The sequence below is a fragment of the Heteronotia binoei genome, chromosome 2, assembly GCF_032191835.1.
Source record: "Heteronotia binoei isolate CCM8104 ecotype False Entrance Well chromosome 2, APGP_CSIRO_Hbin_v1, whole genome shotgun sequence".
NCBI lineage: Eukaryota > Metazoa > Chordata > Lepidosauria > Squamata > Gekkonidae > Heteronotia > Heteronotia binoei.
In genome coordinates this window covers 173,320,043-173,345,259 of record NC_083224.1, presented here as the reverse complement: position 1 = coordinate 173,345,259, position 25,217 = coordinate 173,320,043, and the positions used below count along the sequence as shown (strand labels likewise).

The window sequence follows — 25,217 nt, the reverse complement described above, 5'->3', positions numbered from 1 at the left end:
GTCACCCATAGAGCTTCATGGCTGGGTGGGGAATGTGCATCTGGATCTTCTAGGTCAGTGGTGGCCAATGGTAGCTCTCCAGATGTTTTTGCCTACAACTCCCATCAGCCCCAACCATTGGCCATGCTGGCTGGGGCTGATGGGAGTTGTAGGCAAAAAACATCTGGAGGGCTACTGTTGGTCACCCGTTCTAGGTCCTACCCTGACATTCTTATCACTACTCCTCATTGTCTCTCAAATTGTCACCTTCTAACCTCACAATGCGGAGAGATTGTCATTTGGTTAGTAAGACTATGTACCCCCAAAGCCCCTAGTTTAAACCTTTTCTCTGGCATCCTTCATCCCTGTATCCACAATGCGGGGAAAGCAGTGCTGACCTACTATACTTGACAGTTGTCAGGATTACTGAGATAAGGTATATATAGCACTCTGCACACTCAGAAATGGTGTGTGTGTGTTTGTGAACTGGCAAGTTGCAGCTGACTTATGAGAACCCCGTATGGGGTTTTCATGGCAAGAGACATTCGGAAGTGGTTGGCCACTGCCTGCCTCTGCATAGCTTCTTGGTCCTTCCTTCTCCTTCGTGGTCTCCCATCCTAGTACTAACCAGGGCCGACTCTCTTCAGCTTCTGTGATCTGACCAAGTCAGGCTAGCTTGGGTCATCTAGGTCAGGGCACAGCTGTAATCATTACATAGCAGTCTGCAGGGCTTTTTCTGTAGAAAAAAAACCCAGCAGGAATTCATTTGCATATTAGGCCACATCCTCTGACATCATCATTGTTTCACACAGGGCTTTTTGGTAGAAAAAGCCCAGCAGGAACTCATTTGCATATTAGGCCACACCCGCTGATGCCAAACCAGCCAGAACTGTGTTTCTGTGCATTCCTGCTAAAAAGAAAAAAAACTGGCAGTATGAAAGAAATTCAGCAAGTTCAGTTCTGCTCAGAAGTGCAATTCTATGTCTTTGGAAGCTGCAGCGTCTGGATTCAGGGCAGGGCAGCACCCCTCTCCTTCTGACCTTCATAGATAGGCTCAGTGTATTCGGCTGGGATTGGAAAAGTTTCAGAGGGCTGTGTGAATGCTTGCAGCTTTGCAAGGAAAAGGTTGGGTTCTATCTTGGGGAGGGCTTGTGGGTTAGACTGCAATGGGTGGGGATCTGTACAGACGTAGGCCCTGGCATCCCTGTAGGCATAATGAGTGGGGGAATCAAGCTTATTTTTATAGTTGGAGGAGGAATCCAGACTTGAAGGATTTATCTCCAGTCCTTTGCACCACCCTCCATTGTTTGGTAGGGAATGCGTGCTTGCTGCTCTGTGGCAGATGTTCCCTTCTTCCTCCTCTCTGGCCCACCCCTCACCCCCTCTTCCCACAGCCCATCTCCCTGCATCCTTTCGCAGAAGGGCATGTGTGAGAGATGGGTGGAAAGCTATCCATCTGCTTCCAACTCTGACTGTGAAGCTGCTGAGCTTGTCTCATAGCTCACACGCTCCTTCTACACCTGCCCTGTGCAGGGAGAGGCGTTCTGGTGAAGAACGGAGGTGTGAGGAATTAGCAGGCAATCAGCAGGTGGAACCTTTTCTGCACAGAGACCTCTGGAGTGGCTGCCAAGGGAGGGGGGAGGGCGTGCAAACAGCAGTCGCATGTGCCTTTGGGAGAGAATAAGGAATGCTTTGGGAAAAGAAAGAGAGAAACAAACAAATCTGCCTGTACTTATTTTGCCTCTTTTTTTTGTCAAAATTAGGAAACAGTAATTTTGCAGTTCCTGAATTAAATATTTCTGGAGTCTTTAATCAATTTCAGACCTTTGGGTTGACTCAAAATGTGCCCTTGGTTAATTGGGCAATAATAATATTTTAAAGGACCTATTGCTTTTTAAATGCAAGTATGGTTTTATATTAGAAAGCCCCGCAGATGGCAAGTGCCATCCCACAAGAAGCATACTCCCTCGCTTTCACAAAAGGAGGGAATCATTTATTCGTGGATTACTTTTGTATGTGTAAAGCCGCTTCACGTTGCAGCGCACTGATGGCGAGCCCAGCAAGGGGGAGAAGAAGAGGTGGCTGGCCATTGCCTTTCTCTGCAAAGTCTTCCTTGGTGGCCTCCAATAATCCCTCTAAGCTGTGGAGTCTTGTGAGGAAAAATTCTACTACTGGCATTAAAGTTGTGAGCTGCTGCATCCATTAGTTTGCTCTGAGGCCATCTTTCCTGAGCTGAGACGAAAATGTGTGAACTGGAGGCTAAAAAACTAGAAGCTAGCTCACACCAGCTCATCTTTGAGGGAACACTGTTCTCCTTTCCAAGTACTGACCTTACTTGGTTTCCGAGATCTCAGGAGATCAGGCTGTACTGTGCTGTCTTCCCACCCCAAGGATTACTTAAAGGTAAAGGTAGTCCCCTGTGCAAGCACCAGTCACTTCCGACTCGGGGGTGACATCACATCATGACATTTTCACGGCAGACTTTTCTACAGGGTGGTTTGCCATTGCCTTCCCCAGTCATCTACACTTTCCCCCCAGCAAGCTGGGTACTCCTTTTACCGACCTTGGAAGGATGGTAGGCTGAGTCAACCTTGAGCTGGCTACCTGAACCCAGCTTCTGCCAGGATTGAACTCAGGTCACGAGGAGAGTTTGGACTGCATGCAAAACATTTTTGCCAAAGCCGGTTCCCAAATAAGAACAAGCTAGGCATTAAAAGTAATGAAACAATAAAAGTGGCCTAACCAGTGCTAAAAGGTTAAGACCATAAAAGCATAAAAGGGCAGCAGCATTTTGAAAAGAAACAAGCAGCAAATTCAGGAGAATTGGAGGAGCTGAATTCTGCATGCCTGAAGGGAGAAAAGGGGTTTTGACCTGATGCTGAAAAGAAGAAGTCCACATTTGATGCCAGGCAAAGGGTTAGGGGAAGGTCCAGAGGTCATGAATTGTAATGAAAACCTTAAAAATTGGGAGAGGAGGAAGTTCTTTAAAGAATTAGCAGACTGTAACGTCTGTAATCGACAGCACCAGTTTTAAGATGATGGTTTTGATACATGCTCACTGCCTGAAAACCAAAGAAAGAATTGGAGGGGTTGGCGCCTTTAAAATGATCGCTTTAATCATGTTCACAGTTTTACATAGACTAAGTAACTGAACAATCAACAGCTCCGTTGCCCTGACTGAGATTCTTTTCAGTTAGATGACAGTGCTTGTCTCTCCTTCCTGCTCACCAGAAGTATGCGGCTGTCTTCAGCGGTCAGTGTTTACCCCATCTGTGGGACAGTAATCTAGATTTAATGGCCTCAGAAAATCATTGGGAGAGGTATTCTTATAGTTTCCCTTTATGAGCATTTGACGTGTGCTCTGTGGAATGTTAAAGCAGCATTTTCTTGAACATCTTCCAATATAGCTAGCGATATTGGCAGGCACCAGAATGAGGCAACACAAAAGCATCCTTAGACATAGCAGCAGAGGAGCACTGTCTCAGAGAATAAGCCAATGAAGAGAGAAGTCACAAGCCCCAAGAATTCCTTGAGCCTCAGAGAAGGCTGTGAAGGGAGCAGTTGACTTGCCCTCCCCCTAAGGCCTCTGTTTCCCTCATCTCCTCATAGCTCATTGCCATTGGCATGTGAAAACAGAAATAGGCCAAGGGGAAGGGGGTGTCTAACCATCCTGTTTCCTCTCTGAGAAGATGCCAGACAATGAGCGTTTTCGCACTGACCTTTTACTGGCGCGACCACCCTCTTCACACCGGAGGATCTGCGCGGATTTCGCACAAGAAGCGCCGGCGCACCCAAAAGAGCCGGCGACTTCCGTCGCAAAAGCCGCTCAAACGTTTTCCTGCTTCTTGGCGGTTTCCGTTTGAGCGGGTTTCGCGACGGAAGTTGCCGGCTCTTTTGGGTGCGCCGGCGCTTCTTGTGCGAAATCCGCGCAGATCCTCCGGTGTGAAGAGGGTGGTCGCGCCAGTAAAAGGTCAGTGCGAAAACGCTCAATGTCTCTCAGTGAGTAAGGGTTACCAAGGTTTGGGGCTTCGGCCTATTACGTTTTTATCCTACCCTACCTCCAAGGTTTGGGACTTCAGCCTAGTACATTTTTATCCCACCCTATTTCCAAGGTGCTTTCCTCCTCCATTTTATCTTCACAACAATGCTGTGAGGTAGATTTAAGCTGAGAAAGACAGTGACTGGCCCAAGGGCACCCAGCAAGCCTCACCTGTGGTGTAGTGATTGAAGAGGGTGGACTCTAATCTGGGGAACCAGGTTTGATTCCCCACTCCTTTACATGCAGCCAGCTGGGTGACCTTGGGTCAGTCGCAGTTCTCTCAAAAGCAGTTCTCTTAGAGCTCTCTCAGCCCCACCTACCTCACAAGATGTCTGTTGTGGGGAGAGAAAGGGCAAGTGATTATAAGCTGCTCTGAGACTCCTTCAGGTAATGAATGGTAGTGAAGGACAGGGTATAAAACCCTGTATAAAACCAACTCTTTCTTCTCATGGCAGATTGGGGATTTGAACACAGGCCTTTCAAATCCACCTAAATCTAGCACTCAAGCTACTATAATGTACTAGCTGTCTAGCACTAAGGGATGTCACCCTCACCCCTCACTTCCCCTTGCCTGCCAAACCACACTATAGCATTATAGCACACCTCAGCAGGGAAATTGTGGAGGGGGAGGGGGAAAGCTTCTGAAAGCTTCCGGGGTTGGAAAATGCCAAGCTGAGCTGCTTCTCAGTCAGTCCAGCCAGTTCAACAGTACAGGTACACACAGTCCAAAAGAATAGTCAGTTACACAGTCCATCAATATCAGTCCATCCAACAGCATACCACTCCTCTCCTCTCTGCTCATTGTACCTGATTCCTTGTCTGATGAAATGTGCTTAGAGCACACGAAGCTTACATTCGGAATAAAACTTCATTGGTCTTTATGGTGCAACGTGACTCCTACTTTGTTCTACTGCTTCAGACCAACACGGCTGCCCACTTGGATCTATGAGCAATGGGAATGTGTGTGAGCCAACAAGGAAAGGACACAAACGCAGATGGGAGGTATGCAAGGGGGTGGGAAGAAAAGAGGGCATGAGTGCCTGGTAGAGGAAAGAGAAGGGGGGGGGCTGGGAACTCTCTGCCCAGGGCTCCTCAAAACCTGGAACTCCCTCCCCCATGGAGGGGCGGGGGGTGAATCCTCATATGAAAGTCATCAAAAGAGCAGAGTAACCTCAGCAAACTGAAAGCGCACACTAGTAGGAAATTGTCCTGCACAAGTCGCATCGAACTGGCGCTACTGCCAAGCATGACTGCTGAGCGATCCGGTTCAGCTCCGTGATTCTCTAACCCTGAGTCAGACTTCCTCCAGCTACCAGGCTGTCAAATCGATCAGGAATGTGCACGCTCACCTCCCGCACCCACCCCTAACTTGCTAGCGCATCTGGGCAAACAGAAGGTGAGCCGATGTGATGGGGATGGGTGCTGGGCGGGATCCCCAGGCACCTCATTTGCCTGTTTGCTATCATCCCAAACATCTGGGCCTGCGCGTTGAGTGGCAGCATCATAAAAACACCTACAGTGTTCTTGCGCTCTGGCATTCCAGCTGGTGCTGGAGGGGGAGTGCAACTCGGGGCAGGATGAGAACCTAGTGAGTCCGCAGGGGGCTGTTTGTTTTGGAAATTGCCGAATTAATGTCAGCACACAACCTGTGTCCTGTTGTGTGAGCGTCAGTCACCAGAACAGCGAGAGGGAAAATGCATTTCAGAAAACAGATCCTCTGTTAACACTGCATGAGCACAAGACGGGGGTGGGAGGACAATCTGCAGGTCGTTTCCACTTTGTGCGGCAAAGAGATCCAGTTGAAAGCACAGGGTTGGATCCCGCAGGACCATTCCGCTAGCAGTCTAGCAGAGGCCCTTTCCTTTACTGAAAGGAGCCTTCCCTAGAAGAAAGCACCCTTACTAGCAAAATGGATCCGTGAAACCCACTCTCAAACAATCAGCACTTTGGAGGCTGTATTATCAGCAGTATATTCAGTATTCTTAAGTGACGTCTTTATACTATTATTCAAAGGTAGTAGAAGGTAGAAAGATGGGAAGGAAACAAGCCTTGAACAATCCAGTTTTTGCACCATCTTTTTGGTGACTGACTGCCTAAACGAAAGTGCAGCCATTTTCTTATGTACGGTTTTTGTGTTCCAAGTTCACTGCAGGCATGCTGTTTCACCTGAGAATAACTGGAGATAGTAGAGGCATGGCTAAGATTGCAATCCTAAGCAGTGCTTCTAAGCCCACTGCAGTGAGCTAAGAAGGATGCAAGGAAAGCACTTGTAAAACACCTGAAATTCTCAGAACTAAGGATGGTGAGAACTTTGATGTAAAGGTGATCAGCATGCATTGATCACACCCCCTCCGTTACATGTGAAGTGAACCACATGCTGGATTATATTGCTATTTGATGTCTGGCTCGAACACAGTTGCACAAGAGAAAGGGGGAACACTGTATAACCCAACTAATATAAATGGAAGAATTCTGTGCATCTAAATATTAAAGAAATACAATAACTCCTCATTATTTTATACACAGTTGTTTCCATGTAGCTCTTGAAATTCATAAGCTTCCACCATCAAATTACTAACAGTAATTTGATGGCGGAAGCTTATAAATTTCAAGAACTACATGGAAATAGTTGTGTATAAAATAATGAAGAGTTATTAGATTTCTTTTATATTTAGATGCACAGAATTCTTCCGTTTATATTGGCTCAACCACAACGGCAAGCAGCTTTACCGTTGCGCAGCGCTATGGGCTCATGGCTTGCCTGTGCCATTTCTTTTAGAAGCCAGCGGTGACACCATGAACCATGAACATTGTGCTACAGCAAGTCCTGAGATGTATGTCTTTTAGTTGATGGTTTAATACCTTTTTTTTTTAACCTGGGAAGGGAAAGAAACTGTAACTCCCATGTAGCGTTGCCAGATCCAGGTTGGGAAACATCTGGAGATGTTTGGAGTGAAGCATAAGAACATAAGAGAAGCCATGTTGGATCAGGCCAACGGCCCATCAAGTCCAACACTCTGTGTCACACAGTGGCAAAAAATTTTATATACACACATACACTGTGGCTAATAGCCACTGATGGACCTGTGCTCCATATTTTTATCTAAACCCTTCTTGAAGGTGGCTATACTTGTGGCCGCCACCACCTCCTGTGGCAGTGAATTCCACATGTTAATCACCCTTTGGTGATTATGCAGGGTGGGGTTGGGGTTGGAGGAGGGACCCTTTGGTGATTATGCAGGGTGGGGTTGGAGGAGGGGAGGGACCTCAGCAGGACATAATGCCATAGAATCCATCTTCCAAAGCAGCCATTTTCTGCAGGGGAACTGATCTTGGTCATCTGGAAAGCAATTGTACTAGCTGGAGATCTCCAGGTGCCACCTGGAGGTTGGCAACCCTACTCCCATGAGACTATGCATAACATGCATGTGTACAAATTGATCTGGATATGGATAGCCATTCAGTGAGTTCCAGTGTCATAGTGCGGTGTAGTGGTTAGAATGTCTGACTGAGATCTTGGAGACACACGGTTGAATCCTCACTCTGCCATGGAACCTTTCTGGGTGACTTTGGGCCACTCGCACTCTCTCTGCCTAACCTACTTCACAGGATTGTTGTGAGGGTAAAATAAAAGTGAAGAGGAGAACAACATAAATCACTTTATGTCCCCACCGGGGGGAAAGGTGTGCTCTAAATCAAGTAAATAGAATACAACAACTAATAGTAAAGTGCACAGACAGCAAAGAAATGTGTCCATATAATGCCGACAGCCTTTTTGTTTGCCTTTTTAAAATGTACCTTTTAAGACTTGATGGCAAGGAGAAGGTGGTTGCAGAACACCCAAAAAAGGAAGAAAGAAGTCCAAGTTATTTGAGCGGTTCAGATCACTCTGTCGCAGTTTGACTCCTGTGATCGCTGTGCATGAGGAGGACACAAACCAAATGGATTGGCAACTGCGTATCCATGCTCAGAACTATTAGCCAATGTATTGATGCAGAGCAATTGCTCTGGAATACCCCTGCGGTGTTCTAGTCTGCTATCCTGCATCGAGGAGCCAACTGCCCACATAGACACACAACCTCTTCCACGTATTGCCAGAAATCACAGATGGTCCCTAGATCACTATAAAGCAACAGGCGGATGAAACAGCATTATACTGAGACCCAGTAGTCTGTTATGGTCTCCGCTGTGACCAGCAGCAGGTCTCTGGTAGAGGTCTTTCATATCACTCACTGCCGGATCCTTTAAACAGGAGATGCTGGGGATTGACCTTGGGGCCTTCTGCATGCTAAACCGATGAAGTGACCGCTCCAACCATGCAAGCTGGACAGGGCTGGCCCTGCCACTAGGCTAACTAGACAATTGCCTAGGACGCTGGCCTTCTGGGGGCACCAAATTGGGCACCCCTCATGTGACTCGGTGACATTATCAGTGCGGGGGGAGGCAGAAGTGAGCCATGCCTTGGGTGCCAGATAGTCTAGGGCCAGCCCTGGTACCTGAAAAGATGAAATGAGTGTGGGTGAACGCCTCCAAAGGGAGGCGTGGCATCCAGGTTTGGGGGGAACTGCAAGAAGAGTGAGCAGAAACACGACAGAGTGCTAGGCGTGAGAAATAACGAGAGCATTGCGAGGGTGAAAGAAGGTAAACTGAGATTTGGCCGTTGAATACATACATAGAGAGAAAGAGATAGCTGCAAGGTTATGAGCTTGAGCCAGGGAACGATCGATCGATCGCAGGAATGTGGAGGAGGAGGAAAGGTGAGGTGAGTTTTCCCCAAGCTGAGATGCAGGAAATTGCAAAGGAGGCAACCAAGATCTGATTGATGATTCTGAGGAAGAAAGGGTGGGGTTCTAGTTGGGGCTTTTCTTGGCAAACTTGAACTGCCTGGCCTGAAGACGCAGTGAGGTTTGGTGCCACAAGCCGGCAAGCTGTGGAGGTATGATCGTGCCACTGTGCGTTGGGATCAGTGTTGCGTGAATCAGCAAAGCACCAAAGAATCCAGCATGGTAGAGTGGCAAGAATGTTGGGCAAGGACCTGCAGGACCCAGGTTCAAATCTCAGTTCTTGCTATGGAAGCTTGCTGAGAGACCTGGGACCATAAGCACATACAGAAAGCAGTTCAAATTCCTGCTTTCAAAGATTCTCTGGTGTGAACGTATATCTCCTTTTCCCTGTATTCTGCATTACAAGATTGCCTTTATGGGAAATGTCAATTTTAATAGATATTTTAACAAAAAGATTTATAATATAAAATATCAAAATGTTGATGATGCATAGTTTAGGGACAACAATATGTGACAATTTATGTATTTTAAGAAAGTATTGCAGATGTAGTATTCTTTGAAAGTATTTTTATGCAGATTAAGATTGATTTGTAATCTTTATTTCTTATTCCTTCCTACTCCCTATTCCTAATTCCTTGAAACTAATAAAACTTCTAAAATCACAAATTCCTGGCAGGATGGAGGCGGCTGGTAGCCAATGGGATTGCTGGAGGAGGCTGCTGGGATATGTAGTGTAGCATGGGGAAAGTGTTTTTTGAAACTTCTTTGAAGGTTTTCTTAAGAAAAACACAGTCTTGAGGAGAGAGAGAGAGAGAAAGACAGAGAATGTCTGTAATCTGTAAAAAAAAAAAATTAAACACACAAGCAGCGATTGATGGCCCAGGGGCAATTATGCACTTATGCACACATTGCTACCTGATCAAAAGGGGGTATGTGTGGAAATGGACTGGAAGCAGGTCTTGAATTCAGCAGAAGCTCACAAGAGTGCAGCTCTTGAAGCTTTCTGACACCCCCTCCTCCCCACCTACCTTGTCAATTGAATAGTAGGTGCAGCTGCACAACAATCCCTGGATTAAGAGAGTGGGCAGCCAGCCAGTCAGCCACCAGAAGCTTTGCTACACTCCCAGTAATCCTCATTAACACTTGGAGAAGCCCATGCCACCCTTTCTCCACTTCTTAAGTGATTTTGGGTGGCGGTGTCTTGCGAGCCTTTTGGCGGGGGTGACCAAGGAGAGCCCCAGGTGAGCGAGGCCTGCTTGGGCTGGCTGGATCTCTAGCCAGCCTAAGCAGGCCTCACTCGCCCGAGGCTCTCCTTTTTTGTGTCAGGTTGCTTTTGGCTGGTGTGGGGGGTGGCATATGCTAATGAGTTATGCTAATGAGCTCCACCATCTATTTTTCTACAAAACGACCCCTGACTGGATGGTTCATACTTCTGTTGGCTTGAGATCACAACAGCGGAGTTGAGACATCCAGAAATGTGGGGCGAAAGCGCTGATATCCTTAAAGACTGGACTTTCCCTGGTACCTAATAACTCTGATTCGAAGATGGGGTAGAAGGGATTTCCCACGACTGGAGAACGAGAGGCAGAGGTTGCTGTCTGATTGTGCACTTTAAATCCGGAAGATAACAGCAACTACATCAGATCAAACTGCTTGTCTGACCACAGCCTTTGTGTCTCTATGGGAGAGGAAGGCAGGATATAAATGAAATAAATAGGTAGGTGAAATCATTCATGCTGGACCAGTGGCTAACCGACCACGTGCTTCTTGCTTTCTGCCCTGCCAGTGCCCCACCAGTCTCAGTCCCATGAAAGACGGCACAGGCTGCTATGATCGCCACATCGGTGTGGACTGCTCTGATGGATTCAATGGTGGCTGCGAGCAACTCTGCCTGCAGCAGATGGTGCCTCTCCCCGAAGACGCGACTCTGTATAATATTCTGATGTTCTGTGGGTGAGTGCCAGTGCTGGGGAATGGAGCATCTTTTGTTGAACCCCATTTGGGGTTGCCTTGGAAACAAAATCAGGTATTTCAAAATCTGATGATTTAGGGAGAAATTCAGATTGAGAACTTTTTGGAAGTGTCCTTACCTGTAATAGATTAAGCAAGGTGGACTTGTAGCTGCTTACGCGAGATGGCCAAGTGATTGACAGGACTTGACTGAATCTGGGAAAAGGTTGGTTCTATATTAATCATCCTTTTGCATGGCTCATTCATTTGTTTTTAGCATTCAGTTGCTAGCAAAATTGAAATAGAGGTTCTACATGGTGCTTACAGAAGTGCTGTGTGCCCCAAAATAATCCATTCCCACATGTAAGATCCTGCTACATGGGGGGGGGGGGTTTGCCATCAAGGTTGCCATCACATCTGACTTGTGGCAATCCTGTGGAGGTTTCAAGGCAAGAGATGTTCAGAGGTGGCTTGCCATTGCCTGTCTCTGTGTCACAAAATTACTGAAATGCACTGTATTACTGAAGTGCACTGTCTCATCCAGTGTCACCTGGATGGCCCGTAAAAACGAGTGAAGAAATCAGTGCAATTTCAGATGACATGGGTGGCATAGAAGAGCTCAATGTTTTGCTAAAAAGTCACCTCGGCAAAATGGTTGTTTCCACAGCGTTTGGTTTTAGCCATGGGAGACGGCTGCAGAAACCCTGAGATGCTGCCTCTTGTTGTAGGCTCCCTCCCATGTAACGGAGACCGCTGATTTCCAAATTCTGCTCTGGGGGACCCTAGAGCTGCTTGGAAGCTGAACGGCGATTTTTCAGTTAGTAGATTATTAATGGTAGAGAAGCTTCCCAGCAAAGCAGCTTGCTCAACACGACCAGTCTTCCCTCATGCATGTGCAATTGTGAGGGAGTTTGGGGTACATCCTAGGGGGCGCTGTCAGTTCACTTGAGGCAATGATGAGGTTCAGATTGTACCATAAGACCATAGCTCATGCCCCAGAATCCTCTGCAACACATGGGAGCTCCTCTGTGGACAAATCCATGAGGAAAGGATTTCCTGAAAGATGAAAGTTTGAATCGCATGAAGTGGGCTGAACCCCCCTTTTTCTCCCTTCCCTCATGCTGAACAGCCTGGTTTTTATTACTTATGGCACCAAAGAGTTCCTGTGTCTTTTGCAGCTGTGAAGTGGAGGTTGTTTTTCTTTCCCCACTTTGCTCCTTTGAATGTGCAGGAGCCTCCTCCAAGGCCAGGCATCACAATAAGCCATAATGGTCTTCCTTTGGCAGGTGCATCGAGGATTACAAACTTGGTGTGGATGGCCGATCGTGCCAGTTAATCTCCGAGTCTTGTCCAGAGGGCGGGGATTGCGATGAGAGCCGAGAGCAGCCGATGAACCAAACTCTCTTCGGGGAGATGTTTTACGGTTACAACAATCAAACCCATGAGGTGGCACCTGGGCAGGTGCTGAAAGGGACATTCAGGTGAGGGATTTATCCTTTCCACTTGGTTTCCAGGCCACTGGTTGTTTATGATTTGTACAGAGTTCTTGGTGTGTTAATGGCAGAAGTAAATTAGGCAATACCTTGCCCTGAGGAAGTTATATTCTGAATTGTCACAATGGAGAGAGAAGAGGGGAATGGGAGAAGCTGGGGTAGAGATGAATATGGGCAACTCTGGTTATACAGACCTGTGCAGAATTCTGATTTTTCTCTTTCCTCCTTTCCTCAGAGGGGTGGGTTTTTCCTCAGGATGTATGAGTCAGGGACATTTAGGCTTTGGAGAATGATTGGAGAAAACTAATTAGGGCAAACTTTTACCACAGTGGGTGACAGAGGGTTCAGTGTTATGGTTTATTCCATGTTTTATTTTAAATCATTTTTTTTTCCTTTTGCAAATGCAGCCTTCAGGATGGTTTATCAAGGAGAAGAATGACGTGAGAAATATTATCCCTTCTGCCATTTTCTTGCTGGAAAACTCTACCCCTGAGCTCTTTTACTCCTGTTGTAGAAAAAATAATATGGGTACCCATAACTTTTCTACAGTTGCAGTTAAAACAGTGTAGAAATGCTTTTTCCAGAAGAAATGATAGGGGAGAAAGGAGTTAACACCCCCCCCCCTCCCAATACACACCATTGTTTCTGACAAAGCAATCCTGGAAGCTGCATTTGCCAAAGGAGGAAAATGGTTTACAATAAACATGGGGAGAAACATAGTCTATAGTGAAACGCTGACAAGAATGCAAATGCAAGACAAACATATGAATGTAAATGTCATAGATTTCAACCCAAAGATGTATTTATTTAGAACATCTGTATGCCACCTCTTTGGAGACCTGCTTGAAGCAGCTTAGATTTAAAGCAACAAACAGTAAGCAGTTTGGTGTAGTGATTAAGTGCATGGACTCTTATCTGAGAGAACCGGGTTTGATTCCCCACTCCTCCACTTGCAGCTGCTGGAATGGCCTTGGGGCTGCTGTGAGAGCCCTCTCAGGCCCACCCACCTCACAGTGTATTTGTTGTGGGGGGAGAAGGTAAAGGAGATTGTAAGGCACTCTGAGTCTCTAATTCAGAGAGAAGGACGGGGTATAAATCTTCAATTCTTCTTCTTTTTCTTCTTCTTCTTCTTCTTCTTCTTCCATCATAAAAACAGCAGTCACAAAAACCATCAATATTAAAACAACCCATAAAGCTACCAACAGCAAAAAAGGAGCCACTGCAAGATGAGGGCAGGGTATGAATCCATTTCCTCCTCCTCCTCCTCTCCTTCTTCCATCTGTTAATTCTCTACATCTGTAAGAATCAGAAGGCCAGGAGAGAGCAGCAGCATGGAGCTTGCATACAGAGTTAAAAATAATGGTGTGCTGTCAGGTTGCAGCCAACTCATTGTGACCCCAGGACCAGAGCGGTTTTAAGGCAAAAGGTTGGCAGAGGTGGCTTGCTATTGCTTTCCTCTGCATAGCCACCCTCATTCTTCCTTCGCGGTCTACCCATCCAAGTCCCAACCAGTGTTCCCTCTGAGATGAGTTAGCGTGAGCTAGCTCCCAGATTTTTAGCCTTCAGCTCACACATTTTTGTCTTAGCTCAGGAAAAATGGCCCCAGAGCACAGTAATTTGTGCAGTAGCTCACAACTTTAATGCCAGTAGCTCTCAACTTTAATAACAGTAACTCACAAAGTCGAATTTTTGCTCACAAGACTCTGCAGCTTAGAGGGAACATTGGTCCCAACCTTCTTAGCTTCCAAACTATGGTGAGATCAGGCTAATCTGGGATGTTAAGCTGCTAATGACATGGTAGAAAGTTGCTTTCAGGCAGATTGCTTTATCTCAGCTCTGTATTTTGAACCTTCCCCTTTTCTCTTTGACTTACATTCACATTTCTCTCTCTCTCTATCTCTGGGTTTGTTCAGGCAGAATAACTTTGCCCGTGGTTTGGAGCAGCAGCTTCCAGATGGGCTAGTGTTGGCCACTGTCCCGCTTGAGAACCAGTGTCAAGAAGAACTTTCGGAGCCCACTCCTGACCCAGATTTCTTAACCGGTGAGCCTTCTGAGCCATTACAGGCTCCAGCTTGTGGTCCACTATCATAGCTACCCAGCGCAGGAATGCAAATGACTTTAGCAAACCAGGTGAAGTTTGACTACTGCAGCAGTTCTGAGGAGGGTACACACTGGAAGGTGGCCAAGAAATTTAATAAGCTGTGCTAGGAAGTGTCTTCTGAGGAATGCGATTCAATTGCCATTTGTCCCTCGGACACCTTTCTCTCGAGGAAGGTTATTTGGATTCAACATTAGGGTGACACAGATGGGACGAGAATGAAATAACATTTAAATAATTAAAAGCAACCGTTCTGCCAGTGATGCGTGAGAAAGGAAGTCGGCCAATTTATTCTCCTTGTGCTTTGCTAGCTCCTCCCAGAAGACTGTAATTTTTTTTTTGTTTAAAAAAAAAAAGCTATAAAAGCTTGATTTTATTCACCAAAATAAGCAGATCAGGCATTACTCTTGGGGAGAAGCAGAAATGCTGAGCAAAGAGGTTCTGGTTTTTCCCCCATAATCACTTTTGAAGAAGAAAGATGCACTTTAAAGGGATTGGTTGCTGAGCGCATTGAAGTAAATGCAATTCAAAGGGACCGTGGTCTCTTGTGTTCTCCCAAACAAGCTGCTGGGGGGGGGGGGGGATGAAGAGCTGCATCAACCTCATACCTTGATGAATGAAAGATCACACTCCTCAAGGAGCGTGCCTGATAATTGCACAGAAAGCAATTGCTTGCAGCAGACTCGATCAACTGGTGGCTTGTGTAATGTAGCTGTCCCCGAAGCACTTTAATTTGTGAAACACATAAGCGCATAACACCCCTTTGGTAATCCTAGCAAATTTTAATCAAGGTGAGATTAAAAGATGAGCACTCACCATTTAATTTCAAGGAAAAGAAAACTTGAGACGTTGTGTCTGTATAGATGTCGTACCGTTATTGTCTGGTACACCTTTTGGGAAGGTAAGGGACCGCTACCTGTTTTCACTCTCTCTTGGGAGGCTCATTCAGGCAAGATGCTCATTCCTGTGCTCCACCCACTTCCTGAATGGTGAGCTTGTACCATCTCTGCAAACTCTAAAGCCAATGCTGGTAGGAGATGCTAACATTTTTATAGAATCTTGACGATTTGCGATGGGGTCATAGAATCATAGAGTTGGAAGGGACCTTCAGGGTCATCTAGACCAATTCCCTGCACAATGCAGGCAATTCACACACTCACACAAATAGGCAGTGTCCCCTGTTCCATGCCCAGAAGGTAGCAAAAAACCTCCAGGATCTCTGGCCAAACTGGTCCGGGAAAAAATGGCTGCCTGACCCCAAAGTGGAAATCAGAATTTCCCTGGGTGTGTAAGAAAGGGCTACAAGAACTAAGCAGTGATGCAACCCTTCCTGCCCTCCTTCTCATGATCTGCTTAAGTTCATAGAATCAGCATTGCTGTCAGATGACCATCTAGCCTCTGTTTAAAAACCTCCAAAGAAGGAGAGTCCACCACCTCCCGAGAAAGCCTTTTCCACTGAGGAACTGCTCTAACTGTCAGGAAGTTCTTCCTCATGTTTCACATGGTTCTAGTTGGATCTTCTGGGGCAACAGAAAACAGCTCTGCACCATCCTCTATATGACAGCACTTCAAGTACTTGAAGATGGTGATCATATCACCTCTCAGTCATCTCCTCTCCAGCTAAGCAGACTCAAACTCTTCTGGCATCAAGAGCATGTCTGGAGAACAGAATAGCTCCAAAGAATAAAGAAGTCAACCATCTCTAGTTTCTTTAGTCACTGGAAGGCTGGAAACAAAAAGTCATTTTTAAAAGACATCAAGACAGCAAAATGGAGGTTGTACTTAATGCTTATTTTTAGGAAATGGATGCCTTAGGGCTGATTGACATGCTGCTTAGCCCTTGTGCCCACTCTGGGTCCTGTTGACATATCTGCTCTTCAAATTCTGTACTCAAAATCTAGTTTCCAGATAGATGTTGGTCTGATTTAGATAGGGACCATGGTACACAGGGAGAGCCAACCTTCCCACACTGTTTTCCTGGCCTGATACAGCCCCAGAGAGCTCCTTATTTGCCTCCTGGAGAATCTTATATGTAGCAATGGGCTACACAAAATGAAAGTAGCACAAGAAGGAGAGCAGCTCTAGCCCTCCCAGCTTGATGTTACATTCGTTCTCTGTGATTGCCCAGCTGTCTGAAGTGACAAACTCCAGTCTCATGGTCTCTGCTGCTGCGTTCCCACCTCATTCTGTACCACGTGTATGGTAAACCTTGAATAAGTCTGCAGAGAGCCCAAACTTAGCATTGCCTGTTTCCAGGTGGCAGGGGCAATCCACCACCACTGCACCCAATTGCCCACAGCTGATCAGTGCAATGACAGGAAGAAAAAACTAAATATAGAGATGTATGAGTTTCCTAGAATGCCACTGGCTGGGTGTGATGTCACTTCCGGGATTTGCCTGGAAATGACATCATGGAGTCAATGACATAGTTTTTTTCCTCCTGCTGATGCATTGTGACAACCTGGCAACCCTACCTGGTGACCCCAGATAGTCTTTTACCATCCTGCTGCCTTAGGATTATAGGATTCAGGTTTCGAAATGCTAGTGAGCCTTGAATGTCTGAAGCATGGAGTGGGGGGGACCTCTGTGGAGTAAGTACAGAGCTGCCCCTGGACTTTTTCTGTATTTCTCCATTTCTGACCACCCTGTGCCCTCCTCCCCTGCAGCTGGCATTCACAAATCCAGAGTGCCCCCCAGCCTCTTTAGTGCCTGCATTCACACCCCTTGGCGTGGGCTGAGGCCAAAGCTTCCCCACAGGAACGCATCTCGAAATGCTCTGCCTGCTGTGCACACAGGACAGCTCATTAAAAATATAATTAGTGGAGAAATTAACGCAGCAGGGCTGTGCCTTGGGGACTGGCCTTGCGGCAAAAAATCAAGGGAGGGTCTTGTTATCTTCAGAAGCGGGGCCTGGGCTGAGGGAAAGAAACAAGCAGAAGCAAACTCCTTTCAAGTTGTACTTTAATTACCAAAGAGTTGCTGACCCACCGATCTTCCTTTGGTGTAATTAGTCTTTCCCTTCTTCCCACTCCCCACCCCAGCCTTCCTCACCGCCTCCCCTCATCCCCCTGTCTCCTCCCATCTCCATCTCCGCATTTCTTGCTGTCGGAGGCATCATTTAATTAGGCGTCTTCTTCAATTAAATATGTTGGCTAGTGTGGCCGCTTTAAAGCAATCCAAGCTGGGCATTGCCCGGGAAATTGGATGAGGGTAAGCAGCTGTTAAGTAGCACACAATTGCTTTCCTTGGTCGGAAACCAACATTTGCAAAGCCCAAGAGGGGTGTACATTCCCAGAGGTGTTGCAGGAAAAGTCATAAGAAATAACCAAGGAGGAGAAGATTTTGAGTAACTGTGATCTTACACCCCCCCCCCCCCAAAAAGCAGAATAAGGTCAATGCATGTTCATTCCATGACAACGCAAAGAGAAAACCCAGCCCATCAAATGTGGTTACTTCTGGCCACACAATTCAGATCCCTGAGAATGGTATTGTCCAGGGCTCTTTTTGTAGCAGGACCTCCTTTGCATATTAGGTATCACACCCCTGATGTAGCCAATCCTCCAAGAGCTTAAAAAAGGTAAAGATAGTCACCTGTGCAAACACCAGTCATTTCCGACTTTGGGGTGACATCGCATCACAACATTTTCACGGCAGACTTTTCTATGGGGTGGTTTGCCATTGCCTTCCCCAGTCATCTACACTTCCCCCCCAGCAAGATGGGTACTCATTTTACTGAGCTCCGAAGGATGGAAGGCTGAGTCAACCTTGAGCCAGCTTCTGCTGGGATCAAACTCAGGTCGTGAGCAGACAGTTCATACTACAGTACTGCAGCTTTTATTACAGGGCCTACTGTAAGATCTTGGTGGATTGGCTACATCAGGGGGGTATGGCCTAATGTGCAGAGGAGTTCCTGTTATTAAAAAAAAAGCCCTACTATTGTCTTACATGAACTGTCTGAGACACGACTTGAGAAAAATCTAGGAACAGGAAGCAAGTTTCCAAAATGATGCTATGGGACTAATCGAGGTCACTGAGATAATCCAGTAACCTTCCAGTTTGTTCCCAAGGATAGAGGAAGCCACAGTGACAGGAAAGATAGGGGTATTTATCAGGGAAGGAGATGATCCCTGGAACAGGTTAACAGATCCTTCAGCCAGCGCTGAATGGCTCTCCAGGTAGCCTTCCAAATCTCCTTAACTCTGCAAAAAAAAAAAAAAAAGTGGGAAAGTGGTCAGGCATCCTGAGATATCCGAAGATACCCAAGGTAGCTATTTGCAGCTGAATGGTCCAAAGGCTTGTGATCATCACTGGAATCCTTACATTGAATACCTGATGGGCATCGTGTGCAAAATCTGATGCAAGGAAAAAAACAAGGCATGGCAAATTCAGTTGGGCAGCCTTTTAGAGAACTCACCGTAAGAGGAGGGGTGTAAGATTAATAAGTGGCGCAGGTAAGTTTTAATTAGTCAGTCCTAGTTAACTCATTTATTGCATCAGGCATCTGAGGTTGTGCCCAGGATGCCCTAGTTAAGTTTAATAAATGGTGTAAATCAGTCTTGTTCTTTTGTGCTTTTCTTGGTGGAGTCTCAAATCAAATCCAGTGCATTTTTGGCTTGGGCTTGCTTCTGGCTGCAAACAATTCTGGAATTTGTTAAGAACTTTTTTTTAAAAAAAGGTTGTTTTTTATTTTATCAGTTTTCTGTAGATTTTTTAGTTCTGCTCATAAGCCGGTTTGAATGTTTAGAAAGTGGGATACAAAATTTACATAGTGTCTGGGGTGTGTGCGGGAGGTGCTGCCCTCCTGTTAAGGTGCTTCCATGCTTTTTAGACATTACAATAGAACACATACCAATTGCACAATGATACCACCAATTCCCCATTAGAATAAATGCATTTTTTTCCCCTTTGGAGGTTTGAAATAAGCAAAATCTTTGCTCTGAGTTTTTAAAGTTTCTTTTCTCTCTCTAAGCAGAGAACAGGTAGGAAGTGGGGAAGTCAGTTCAATTGCTTTTCAGACTTACCTCAGGCCACCTTCATACAAATGCTAATAGGTCTAGACAACAGGATGGTCCAAGCAGGGAACAAAGATTTGGAGGAATTAAATACTAGAAGAACTTCAGGAAGGAAATTTCTGGAGTTATCAGGAAAAGCATCCTTGACCTGGCTTGAAGAGATGGAGAAAATAAAAATCTTGAGAAGGAGAAGGGAGAAGATTGAACTCCTGGAAGCAACAAGGAAGAGTTCTTTTTGGCTGAGTCCATCTGAGGAGACAGAACTGTTAACTGAGGTCTAGAGGAGGCAGCTATTGACCATGTGCTGGCCTGAAGAGATGGAGGAAGCTCTGTTGAGATCTGTAATGGTGCTCTGTTGAGATCTGTATCTTCCTGTCCTATATTTTAACATTTGATAGGGCATGTACAGAGAGAGGGACAGAGGAATTGTGTTTTACCCATTTCTTTTGAATCCCTTGTTCAGTCTGGTGTTGTGCTAAAAGTATGCTTGTGAACATTTTCCTCTTAATAAATACTTTATAACTTTAGATGGTGGTAGTGGTCCTCTGTGCCACATAGATCTCCACCATCTTAGACATGCTATTTTAAAAGGAGCACCAGGGAGAAGGTAGGCAGTTGGCAAGTGGCTGTTCCTCTAGGGGTACACAAGGCAATAAATGGTTCCCATGGTGGCCAGATGCTGGACAGTGGGAGACACAGAGGCAAAGCCTCAGAACTTGGAAGCTGGGAATCCTGAGCTTCCCAGTGGGAAATTCCTACAAAGGTCAGGTGGTGGCTGCAGCAGGACTTTTTTGTAGCAGGAACTTCTTTGCATATTAGGCCACACACCCCTGATGTAGCCAATCCTCCTGGAGCTTACAGTAGGCCCCGTACTAAGATCCCTGTAAGCTCTTGGAGGATTAGCTACATTGGGGGGGGGGGTGGCCTAATATGCAAAGGAGTTCCTGCTACAAAAAAAGCCCTTGGTGGCAGGTTACCAGAAAGAGATCAAGGCCTCTCCAGGTGTTGTGAAAACCTTGGAGGGCAGAGTGGAATAGGGCCTGCAGGCACAGTTTCAGGAGGTTCAGGAATCTGTAGAACAGATCCTGGGTAAGCTAGACACATCAAAGATGTAGCAAAGTTCCCTCTATACTCCCTCCAAGGTCTGCCCCACTGTTGTTCTGAAGTTTGGTAAGCATTTAGAATGAGTGGAAACAGTCTATCTGGAAATGTATCTATTCACAAACTGCCACAAACAGCTTGAAAGTTCTTGGAAAGTTTGTGCCAACTGACCTGCTATGAACTTCACTTGGTGAACCACAAACCAGACAAAATTTGTCATGAACTTTAGTTTGTGAGCTGGTTCATGGCCATCCCTACTGGTAAGCATATCGGAATGCGTTATTGTAACATCTAAAAAAGCTCTAATGAGAGAGGGGTTTTCCCGTCACATGGATGATGCTTGGCCCACCACTAAGTGGACTGACTGCAAATTTTGGATCACCTCTAATTCACAGGTTCTATTGGACAGTGTGAACTTAAAGCAATTAACAGATCTGGGAAAGGCAGAGAGGGTGTGAATCCCATTTCAATTTGAGGGTTAATTCCTGCCATTCTTGTCAGACTAAAGTAATTAACACTGCCTACTGAAAGCCAGACTTTATGTTTGATTGGCAAAAGTGTCAATTGCTTGATGGCATTAAAGACATGTTCCAGGTTAGAACAAGACAGCTCCTGACTGAAAGTCTGTATAATTCCTTCTTCAGCACACCCACTGCAGGGAGAGAAGTAAGCAGGTGTCTGTTAGCATCCAAGAGAAATCCACAATAGCAAAGAACAAGTACAGTATGAGAAAGGATCATCTTGGAATAGGTCCTGTGCCCTCGGCAGCACTTTACATACAACATTAGCAGGTGTGTCCAGATCTTAAAACTTTTTACACGAAATGATGTGAATACGGACTGGATTGGCCCTAAAATGTTTCTAAATGAGGGCCAGTTTACATTTTTGACAGACTCAAGGGTGGGATGCAGGAAGCCAGTCACTCATTCCCCCCCCTCAAAAAAAAATCTCTTTTACATAAAAATAAGCTTCTCTTTCAGTGTGCTAGACTGGAATGCCCCTGCTTTGTACGGTGAAGTGATCGTCAGGATACAATATAAATTAAACTGCATCTATTGACCAGCAACCTGAATAAGCACATTCCAAAAATAGCTGTACAGTTTAGTAATTAATGTTTATTAATTAATTAATGAGGACGCAAAGTGGTTTGCAACAGTGTTCTCTTCTTCTAGCTGTCAGATCTGGTTGAACATATCTCAAGTCAAATGCTAAACATGCTAGAAGTATGTCGTGTCTCAGTGCTGATTTCCATTGCCTTCCACAGTAATGAAACCAAAGGTTAAAGAATTTGGCTATTCTAGATGAACAAGCATTTGTAGAGAGCCAGTCTGGGAGAGTAGTTAAAACATTGGATAAGAACTTAGGTTCAGATTCCCACTCACCATCAAACTTAATGAGTAACCTTGTGCAGTCATTCTCTCTCACCCTTGCTTACCTCACAAGGCTGTTGTGAGGACAGAATGGAGGAGAGGAGAACCACATATGGCGGGGGTGTCAAACATGCAGCCTGAGGGCCTGATCAGGTCCCTGGAAGAGTCCTATCAGGCCCACGAGCAACTGGCTGTATCTGCTTCCTTCTCCCTCTCTCTTGCTTCCTTCTGCATCACAGCTTGCTTTGCCAGGCTTGCTCAATCACACAGGAGCTAAAGAGCAAAGCCTCTCTTTTCCCAGGTTCCTCCCTTGGGGAGGGAGAGCTTGCTTTTTCAGGCTCTTTCAATTGCACAGCAGAACTACGGAGACAAGCCTCTCTTCCATCTGTTGGCCGAGGCTCCTCAGAACAAGAGTTGTCAGTTATCAGAGACTGTTTAATAAACAAAATATTGCAAGAGTGCTAATGTTTTAAGCATGTTCTATGTTGTTGTGGTTTTTTTTAAATCTTTAATTGTGTTTGTGTCCTTTATAAAGTTTATATCTCTGCTACCTGGCATTACATTTTATGACACACGTGGCCCGGCCCCACAAAGTCCTATTTATGTCAGATCCAGCCCTCGTAACAAAAGAGTTCGACATCCCTGACATGGGGTGTCCTGATCTCTTTGGAGAAAGGGTGGGATAAAAGTGCACTATACACAACAGGGTGTCTATGGAAAGGTACATTTTTGCTGAACTAATTCCTCCCCCTGACCTTTCTGCCACAGGGATGGTGAACTTCAGTGAGGTGTCTGGGTATCCTCTACTGCAACACTGGAAGGTGCGCTCCGTCATGTACCACGTCAGGCTCAGCCAGCTGACTATCTCCCAGTGTAAGTGATGCCGACCCATACAACAGGGGTGCTTTTAAGATGGCTTGAGGCTCAGACATTGAGAATCAAGAGGCAGGGCCTGAGAACTCCTGGTTGGAGCCTGTTAGAGATGGGGGTGGAGCCCGGGAGCCCTCTTAACCAGGGGTGGAATTCTAGCAGGAGCTCCTTTGCATATTAGGCCACACACCCCTCATGTAGCCAATCCTCCAAGAGCTTTCAAAAAAAGAGCCTTGTAAGCTCTTGGAAGATTGGCTACATCAGTGGTGTGTGGCCTAATATGCAAAAGAGCTCCTGCTAGAATTCCACCCCTGCTCTTAACTGGTCTGAAGCGGAGGATCCTTACCCCTTTCCCATGTTTCTTTCACCAGATGTGTATTGATGCCTGCTGCTGCATCACACGGAAAAAAAGAAAAGAATATTGGGGGAAAGATGGGGATATAAACATAGTGGGGGGAGGGAATGGGCCATGGTGATAATTGCTTTTCCCCTCCACTTTTGGCATCATACCTGCAGAATGATCTTCTGGAGACCCAGAGAAGGAGTTTAGAACCCAGAGGCTTCATTTCAAACCCAAGACCTGGCAAGCCCAGAGGCAGACTGATTTCTTTGGCCCGACAACCCCTAACATTTGCCATTCTAGATTCCTTGAGGTCTCTGCTGCCCTTTTTTCAATGCACATTTACAATATTTTCTCAAATGCAAGGCTAGGCTTTTCTCACAGGTATGCCATAAAAAAGGTGGTTGTCATCTTACATTTACTTGCAAATTATAATTATATCTAAAAATATTTTTTGTGTCTGTACCATTTCTTTAAGGCATTGTATTACATTTGGGGTCTTCTTCTTATCAGGTAAATGCAGTATTGATCCCAACTACTAGTGTAAATAGGGTGGGGCTGAAAAGTGGGTATCAAAGACAATTGCAGGATAATTTCTTTTGGGTATGTGTCATTTAAACATTTTCCCATAACTTTAGGTTAAATGCAAGAGAGATAATAGTTTGTTCTGAGGCTTAGTAAGGGCAGTTGTCCTCGGGCCACTGGGAACTACTTTTATCCATTCATTAATGTTGGTGAAGAAGCATTGCCTTTGTGAATTTCCAGAAGGAATAATTCATCCCTTTTGGAAAAAGAACACTGGGCTGTTTGGACTCCGTTCTGATCTGGAAAGACAGTTTCTATGTTTTTAAGGTGGGTCTTTTCTCTTTTCTTTGATGCTGTGCCCCTGTCCTCTGCAGCTTTTGGCAATGCTCTCCATTCTCTGGATGGAGCCACATCTCGAGGAGATTTTGTGGCTCTGCTGGACCAGTTTGGGAACCACTACATCCAGGAAGCAGTCTACGGCTTTGAGGAGTCCTGCTCCATCTGGTATCCCAACAAGCAGGTCCAAAGGCAGCTCTGGCTGGAATATGAAGATATCAGCAAAGGTAGGGTTCACAGCTGATTTTCTCTATTTTTGAGAAGGTGGAAGGGAGAGAAAAGCCAGTTCTGGAAGAAGACAGAACCCAATAGTTTCGAGATGCAATAAGACAGGGCTGACAATTTTCTGTTGCCAAGAAAATTCTGCACTCAGAATAAATTATGCATGTAACATTATTTGCAAAAAAAGAAAAGAAAGAAAGGAAAAAAGTTGCCTAGCCTGCATAATGAAGTCTGATTTTTGCAGCGTTTGTGCTTTTGCCATTTTTTTTTAGAAAGGGCATAAAATGAAGGCATGGCATTGAAGGGTTGAAAATTCAGGGCGGTGGGGGAGAAAAGGGAGAGAGCTGTGTAAGATACAGAAGTACCTGAAATTCTTTGATATATTGATCTTAAGATGTATAGCTTGGCTTCTGATCAAACGATCAGTTTCAGTTGATGTCTCAGTTTTCCTCTCCATAGCTGCAGTCCTTTGGGATGCTTGTAGTTCTTCCTGGTATGCAGCAGTCTGCTTCCTTGGCTCCACATTAAGTAGCAATTAAAGCAGAGTATTTTCTGGTGGGGAAACCATCATGTTTGCAAGCTTGCAGATTCTAGCCTGTAAATTTGCACCAGCAGTTTTTCTTTAAATTTAAAAGTGATGATTCTCCAAATGGTTTTGCCAAAGACAAGGTTCTCTGTTGTACGTTGACTCAAGAAATACCGACAGATCTCAGAAGAGATGACAGTGCTGTCCTAAGATCTTTGCCAAGGAGAAACAAAGAAGGGAAAGAAGCTTAACCCAAAAACTGGAGTAAGAAACCTGAAAGGTTAATATGCAATTAAAGGGCCAAACATTAAAAACAAAGTGTAAAATAAATCATAAACCAACATACATGTTTTTATTGTAGAAAGCTAAAACCATTTAAAGGCCTATCATAGGCCTCTATCCTGTGCACAATCATAAAACCACAATGGGAACCACACATAACTCTTGGCACATAGGTTCTGACCTTACACCTATCTTGATCAATTCTGGACCATGTGGCATACAATAAGACACTGGATGCAATATGTATGCCCTTGATTAAGACATAAGGCTGTAGAATAAGAGGCCTCAAG

The 25,217-nt window shown here is 45.5% G+C and overlaps 1 protein-coding gene across 1 annotated transcript in view; it reads left to right on the top strand.

The window, feature by feature from the left end:
* The window catches only part of ASTN1 (astrotactin 1), a 287,830-nt gene that overhangs the window by 227,479 nt on the left and 35,134 nt on the right, over window positions 1–25,217 (top strand). Inside the window, 5 exon segments of the mRNA XM_060233049.1 lie at window positions 10,589–10,755; window positions 12,039–12,233; window positions 14,159–14,286; window positions 22,595–22,699; window positions 23,936–24,124. Of these exon segments, the coding sequence (XP_060089032.1) occupies window positions 10,589–10,755; window positions 12,039–12,233; window positions 14,159–14,286; window positions 22,595–22,699; window positions 23,936–24,124 (784 nt within the window).